Genomic DNA, 8,316 nt, shown 5'->3' with positions numbered 1-8,316 from the left:
TTCTGCTGTTCAAACCCAAATATTTATTACAATGCTAATATGGAGCAACACCCAAATACAACCAGAAATAATGGCAGGAATTTTACTGCCTTGCCCACTCCAGCTTGGAGAACGGAAATCTCCATTGGTCTTGGCCGGGATTTTATGATCTTGCCCAAACGAGGTGGTAAAATCGCGCTAAATGTGTTTTATCAATGTGGCTGGCACAGTGGTTAGCACTGCTGTCTCACAGCAGCAGGGACTCAGGTTCGATTCCCGGCTTGGGTCACCATCTGTGTGGAGTCCGCACATTCTCTCCATGTCTGCGTGGGTTTCCTCCGAGTGCTCCGGTTTCCTCCCACAGTCTGAGACATGTGCTGGTTAGGGGCATTGGCTAAGCTAAATTCTCCCTCAGTGTTACCCGAACAGGCGTCGGAGTGTGACAACTAGGGGATTTTCACAGTAACTTCACAGCAGTGTTAATGTAAGCCTACTTGTGACACCAATAAATAAACTTTTTTTTCTCTCTGCAGTGTCTACAAGATGTCTGCCTGTTTAAACATTTTGCGCACTGGTTTGGTTGGGGTGCGACGCCAGTTGAGTTATGGTTGGTCCATCTATTCCAAGCCTACCCCATGCAACATTAAAGAGCTTTTCATTTTGTTTCTGTTCTGTTTGAGTATCGCTGGTGCTGCTGGGGGACTTCTGTATCATTGGTTGTCACACACACTCCAATATAAAGAGGACCTATCCAGTATAGTCTCAGGCACCTTTGCCTCTGTCGTTCTGCTGCTTGTGTTTCTGGTGCATCCTGCCCGCTGCACATTTACCTTGATAATACCCACACTGGGCACCAAGCAGGGTCGGAAATTGCTTCTATCCGGAATATGTTTGCTCCTTGGAGCAAACGTCATCCCAAACATAGTCTGGAATATCAAGATGTTATTGGAAATATCTCAGTGTATCCTGGAGAGTGCAACGGAAAATATCTTAAACTCTACGCAACTAGTACCTCAAGCAATGTCTGCCTTGGAACTAGGTAACATAGATAAAATTTTGAAATCCCTGGGCTTAACAGTAAACTACCACCCAGAAATAAACTACACCCACATTAGAAGTACTTTGACAAATGTTAGTCAGCAAGTAAAAGGAGATTTTGACAGTGTACAAGTGTGGATGGATCGAGCCACGTTGTTGGTTAACAGAGCTCTTGCTACCATCCTCTTCTTTAATCTGATTGGGGCATCACTCTGGTACCTTGCTCGCTACCTGACCGATCTAGATTTTGACAACAGTTACCTGACGAGAAAGCTGGAGGAACTGGCCAAAAGCAATCCAGTCAATTGTGACATGTTTCTGGCTGCTGCTGGAAAGCTAACAAAAACAACAGGACTAAAACTATCCCAAAAAGAAAGGAAGAAGTGTCTGATACGCCTGACAATGGTCACTATATATTTAGTACTGTCTGCTGCAGTTATAGCAGCAGATTATGGCATCTTCCACCTCACTGGCAGCCTTACAGCGTGGACAGAGAATGCACCGCGCTTATCTGTGTTCCTTGATCTCAAACTTCTGGTGAGTTGAGGGCCGCGGCAACAGACTTTACTTTCACGTGTTATATTAAAGTTGTAACCACTTTTGGTTTATGTGGCATGGTCTGGGGTGTAAGCAGGTCTGATTTGCATTTCAGCAAGTGATTGACAATCAAATATTGTTCCCTTTTACTTTTGCCAATAAGAAAGAAAGCTCTCCTTACATATGGCACAATATAACTCAGAAACTTCTCAAAATACATTATTATGGGAAATGACTGGTGTTATGTAGGTGAATATAACAGTTCTTTGTTTTACACAGTTAGGCATTTCTTTGGTGCACCTCGGAGTGGATTATAACTCAAGCCTCACCACCTTAGATCAGGAGCACTCTCTCAACAATCACCCTCATCTGAGTGCAAGGCAGCAACTTCACACAGACTTATTTTGGGTCTGAGAAAGTGAACCATGTCTCCCCTAAGAAAAGTGACTACTAAGAGATATTGAGTGGGATTCTACCGGTTCCATCGAGTCTGCACTAACACGCAAGAAACACCCGACTTCCCACCTAATCCCATCTGCCAGCACTTGGCCCATAGCCTTGAATGTTATGGCGTGCCAAGTGCTCATCCAGGTACTTTTTAAAGGATGTGAGGCAACCCAACTCTACCACCCTCCCAGGCAGCACATTCCAGACTGTCACCATCCTCTGGGTAAAAAGGTTTTCCTCGTATCCGCCTTTACCTTCAGACCTTGCATATCTTCCTTTGAATAATCTATTCATGTTCCATCTCTCATGGTTACTAAATTGCATTAGGTGAACATCTATTTGCCAAACACATCAAAAAAAAACAAATGCATTAGTTCTGTTCACACCATCACTCTGTCCCTGCCTTCATTATCTTACTCATATATTCCCACTGTTTAAAATATATTTCCACAACATAACCATAGAATATATTCCAAGGTCTTGGATTTCTCTGACATTTTCCTGACACAACGCTGTTAAAGTACACAATCGTCGACCTACCAGCAGGTCCGATTAAAGTTTAAATCCGCATGTTCAGTGATTCACGTTCATAGAACATAGAACATAGAACGTTACAGCAGAGTACAGGCCCTTCAGCCCTCGATGTTGCGCCGACCAGTGGAACCAATCTAAAGCCCATCTAACCTACACTATTCCAATATCATCTATATGTTTATCCAATAACCATTTGAATGCTCTTAATGTTGACGAGTCCACTACTGCTGCAGGCAGGGCATTCCACGCCCTTACTACTCTCTGAGTAAAGAACCTACATCTAACATCTCTCCTATATCTCTCACCCCTCAATTTAAAGCTATGTCCCCTCGTGCCAGCCATCACCATCCGAGGAAAAAGGCTCTCACTATCCACCCTATCTAATCCTCTGATCATCTTGTATGCCTCTATTAAGTCACCTCTTAACCTTCTTCTCTCTAACGAAAACAACCTCAAGCCCCTCAGCCTTTCCTCATACGATTTTCCCACCATACCAGGCAACATCCTGGTAAATCTCCTCTGCACCCTTTCCAACACTTCCACATCTTTCCTATAATACGGCGACCAGAACTGTACGCAATACTCCAAATGGGGCCGCACCAGAGTTTTGTACAGTTGCAGCATGACCTCCTGGCTCCGAAACTCAATCCCTATACCAACAAAAGCTAACACACCGTACGCCTTCTTAACAACCCTATCAACCTGGGTGCCAACTTTCAGGGATCTATGCACATGGACGCCCAGATCCCTCTGTTCATCCACACTACCAAGTATCTTACCATTGGCCCAGTACTCTGTATTCCTGTTACTCCTTCCAAAGTGAATCACCTCACACTTTTCCGCATTAAACTCCATTTTCCATCTCTCAGCCCAGCTCTGCAGCTTATCTATGTCCCTCTGTAACCTGCCACTTCCCTCCGCACTGTCTACAACTCCACCGACTTTAGTGTCATCCGCAAATTTACTAATCCATCCTTCCACGCCCTCATCCAGGTCATTAATAAAAATAACAAACAGCAGTGGCCCCAAAACAGATCCTTGCGGTACACCACTAGTAACTGAACTCCAGGATGAATATTTCCCATCAACCACCACCCTCTGTTTTCTTTTGGCTAAAGGCATCCTTTGAAATCGGTGCAATTCGACAATATTGGCTGCATAACTTATACAAATAGTTACTTTCTTCAGTGTCAATGCAGAAAACTTCCTAAGGTCACCCTTACGCCTAAACAGGTTTGATAATGGCAGAATATATAATATATATGAAAGATATAACTTATAAAAGAATGGCAATGTTTTTCTTTTCAGATAGAAGCTAATGTCCCTGGAATTTCAGAAGTTACAAATGCTGCAAAAGAAATTTTGAACGTTTTTGGTAAAATAGTTAATATTGATGAAAAACTTAATCTTCCCAAAAAGATATCATTGGTGAACATTAACAAAACGCTCCCCTGGATTTATGACCTGATACCCGCCAACTGCGTAAAGAAGCCAGCTCCTCCAGATGTGAGGGTAATATTCTTTATCAGCGGCATGTTCATCATTACTTATATCATGGTAGCGTTGGATGCTTATGCAGTGCGCATCCGCAGAAAAATCGCGGCCTCCTTTTTCCAGAAGCAGGAGGAAGAAAGAATCTGTTATTTGTACCAGAAGATTCTGAAGAAATGCGGAAACGGCGGTAACGGAGAATCCTTAATCTCAGCCGGGCCTTCGGCGGGAGATGCCAGGGAGAGGAGGTGTGCTGAGCATGGGGGAGTGGGCAGATTCGCACAAGGAGGGACGGGAAATGAAAGAACAACTCAACCTGGGACTGAACCTGCAACTCTCGAAATGGCGAGTTGCGGAACAGCGGTGGCAGTTTATTGGGAGAAGGAAGGGAGCGATGAAGAGGAAAACAATTTTTAAAAGCAAGATCAGAAATTCCTACTGACCAATGGGCTACTAAAGGTGAAAAATTGTTGGGGAGGGGGGAGCTTCTCATTCAAACCAATCGATTCCCCTCCTGTACATTCCTGCCGCATACTTCCAATGAAAAGGAGTCTTTTTATAAACTGTCAAGGCTTTACCTCCGATGAAGATCTCTTGTCTTTGCCACCAAGTCACTCTTGTGATGTAACTGATGTGGAAATGTCCCAGATCAACTTTATAATGGGCTCAGGATGCAGAATGGCCATAAGACCATAAAGCACAGGAGCAGAATTAGGCCACTCGGCCCATCGACTCTGTTCCGCCATTCAATCATGGCTGATATTTTTCTCATCCCCATTCTCCTGCCTTTTCCCCATAACCCCGATCCCCTTATTAATCAAGAACCTATCTATCTCTGTCGTAAAGACACTCAATGACCTGGCCTCCACAGCCTTCCACATATTCAGCACTCTCTGGCTGAAGAAATTCCTCAGAAACCTCGGAAAAATAACCAAGGTTTATCTTTTAATATTAAAGGATAAACCAAGAGTATTCTAATGAAGATGTTACCAGTTAACTTGCTGTGGATCTAGCTCAGCTAAAAACCCAGTATAACTCTACTCCTCTTCCATTGTTAAGTAGTCTCCCTCTCTCTCCCTCTGGCTCAAATTTTTGCCCTCATATTATACCATTAGTTTGAATTCAGTTTTTTTAACCTGATTCTTTCCTCAATCTGCACGACCCTGGCTCTGTGATCTGGGTTGCCTTTTGCTACATGATGGCATGGTGGCACAGTGGTTAGCACTACTATCTCACAGTGGCAAGAACCTGTGTTCAATTACAACCTCAGGTGATTGTGTGTGTGGAGTTTGCATGTTCTTCGTGTCCGCGTGGGTTTCCTCCAGGTGCTCCAGTTTCCTCCCGCAGCCCAAAGATGTGCAGGTTAGGTGGTTTGGCTACGCTAAATTGCCCCATAGTGTCAGGGGGAATGGCAGGGTAAATATATGGGGTTAACAGGATAGGGCCTGGGTGGGATTGTGGTCGGTGCAGACTTGATGGGCCGAATGGCCTCCTGCATTGTAGTGATTCAATGATGTGGAGATGCCGGCATTGGACTGGGATAAACACAGTAAGAGTTTTAACAACACCAGGTTAAAGTCCAACAGGTTTATTTGGTAGCAAATACCATTAGCTTTCGGAGCGCTAAGGAGCAGCTCGAAGGAGCAGCGCTCCGAAAGCTAATGGTATTTGCTACCAAATAAACCTGTTGGACTTTAACCTGGTGTTGTTAAAACTCTTACTGTGATTCAATGACACAGCAAAGGTCTTGATCATTGCTACAAAGGTTGTTTCTTTTTGGCTAATATAAAAATATTTACAAATTTAACTTCACTTGAACTGAATGTCAGTCATGCCAGGGGCTTTACTGCTAACTGAGGTAGTAGGAAAAAACATATGCTTTGTCTTTTTGCTTATGAAAATACGCTGAGGAATAAACTGATGGCCCTTGCTCCTTTGTGTCCTTTTAGAACGGCTGGCATCTTTCTTATCCCTCATTACCTGTCAGGGGTACCTCCCACTCTAGAAGCTGAAAACACTTCGTAATGATTTTTATTTCCCATTTAAGGCCAAATATTTTAACGATTTCAAATGAGCACATTTGGTAATTGGAAACAGGAGGGGTGGAATTTTCCCTCAATGGGGCGAATTATAACTCCCCCCAAAATAAGGGTGGGTTGCACTAAGGGTTGCTCATCCTCTGAATTTCCAGGTTTCCCATTAAATTGCCCCCCCCCCCCTCAACACACACACATGACCACATGACAAATGTGTGCAAGTCCATGTATCCTTTACTCTAAAACACCCTTCCCCGGAAGAATTCTTCAACTGGACAATTATTTGAAAATGATTTTATTCTGCATCAACAAAGCTGCATTTTATAATAAATTGTTCCCAATTTACACAAACACACCATGGGCGGATTTTCCGACCATGCTCACTCCTAGGCCGGAAATTCCCATCCGAGGTCAACGGACCTTTGCCTGGTCTGCGCCCGCCCGCTACAATTCCCATGGCGGACAGGACGGGAAAATTCCACCCCAAATTTATAGTTATTTTACATTAAACACATGGTGTAATTTTACACAGTTTAGCCTTGAGATGGATATGTCATACTTATCAGAGTTCAGTTGCCCTGTAATGTTTTTTTCCTCCTGAAATGTGACGTATTTTCATATTGTAAATGTCAAGCAAACTATTCCTTGGCGATGTCCATCTTTTTGTATATTATGTGATCACATCATTTGTAACAATTAACATTAGATTTGTGCTTAGAATTTTCATGACTGTCTCCACTTCCCAGTACAGAGACTGTTGCATTTAATTATCTATATATTTTCCTGACGTGTTTGTATGTTTACATTTCAAACAATAAAATAATAGATGCATTGCAGTGGTTTGGTTTAAAAACATAGAAACATAGATAACTACAGCACAAAACAGGCCCTTCGGCCCCACAAGTTGTGCCGAACATATCCCTACCTTTTAGGCCTACCTATAATCTTCCATCCTATTAAGTACCATGTACTCATCCAGGAGTCTCTTAAAAGACCCTATTGAGTTTGCCTCCACCACCACTGATGGCAGCCGATTCCATTCGCCCACCACCCTCTGTGTGAAAAACTTCCCCCTAACATTTCCCCTGTACCTACCCCCCAGCACCTTAAACCTGTGTCCTCTCGGAGCAGCCATTTCCACCCTGGGAAAAAGCCTCTGAGAGTCCACCCGATCTATGCCTCTCAACATCTTATACACCTCTATTTGGTCTCCTCTCATCCTATGTCTCTCCAAGGAGAAAAGACCGAGCTCCCTCAGCCTATCCTCATAAGGCATGCCACTCAATCCAGGCAACATCCTTGTAAATCTCCTCTGCACCCTTTCAATCTTTTCCACATCCTTCCTGTAATGAGGCAACCAGAACTGAGCACAGTACTCCAAGTGGGGTCTGACGAGGGTCTTATATAGCTGCATCATCATCCCCGGACTCCTAAACTCAATCCCTCGATTGATAAAGGCCAGCACACCATACGCCTTCTTAACCACCTCCTCCACCTGCGGGGCCGATTTTAGAGTCCTATGGACTCGGACCCCAAGGTCCTTCTGATCCTCTACCGTACTAAGAGTCTTTCCCTTTATATTGTACTCCTTCATCCCATTCGACCTGCCAAAATGGACCACTACGCATTTATCTGGGTTGAAGTCCATCTGCCACTTCTCCACCCAGTCTTGCATCCTATCTATGTCCCTCTGTAACTTCTGACATCCCTCCAGACTATCCACAACCCCACCAACCTTCGTGTCGTCGGCAAACTTACCAACCCATCCCTCCATTTCCTCATCCAGGCCATTTATGAAAATGACAAAAAGCAAGGGTCCCAGAACAAATCCCTGGGGCACACCACTAGTGACCGACCTCCAATTAGAAAAAGACCCATCTATACACACTCTCTGCCTCCTTTGGGCAAGCCAGTTCTGGATCCACAGGGCAGCAGCCCCTTGGATCCCATGCCCTCTCACTTTTTCGAGAAGCCTTGCATGGGGGACCTTATCGAACGCCTTGCTAAAATCCATATAAACCACATCTACCACTTTCCCTTCGTCAATGTGTTTAGTCACATTTTCGAAGAACTCCACCAGGCTCATAAGGCACGATCTGCCTTTGACAAAGCTATGCTGCGTATTCTTGAGCATACTAAACCTCTCTAAATGCTCATAAATCCTGTCCCTCAGGATCTTCTCCATCAGCTTACCAACCACTGAGGTTAGACTCACCGGTCGGTAATTTCCTGGGCTATCCCTATTCCCCTTCTT

At 44.2% G+C, this 8,316-nt stretch overlaps 1 protein-coding gene across 1 annotated transcript; it reads left to right on the top strand.

Moving 5' to 3' along the window:
• The first annotated feature begins 522 nt into the window (after positions 1-522).
• On the top strand, positions 523-4,443 carry ocstamp (osteoclast stimulatory transmembrane protein). Its single transcript, XM_078236078.1, has 2 exons — positions 523-1,554; positions 3,844-4,443. The coding sequence occupies exons 1-2, from the start codon at positions 523-525 to the stop codon at positions 4,441-4,443; spliced, it is 1,632 nt and encodes a 543-aa protein (XP_078092204.1).
• Positions 4,444-8,316: the final 3,873 nt, after the last annotated feature.

The sequence above is a fragment of the Mustelus asterias genome, chromosome 20, assembly GCF_964213995.1.
Source record: "Mustelus asterias chromosome 20, sMusAst1.hap1.1, whole genome shotgun sequence".
Taxonomy (NCBI): Eukaryota; Metazoa; Chordata; class Chondrichthyes; order Carcharhiniformes; family Triakidae; genus Mustelus; species Mustelus asterias.
This window is presented reverse-complemented; position numbering and strand designations above follow the sequence as displayed.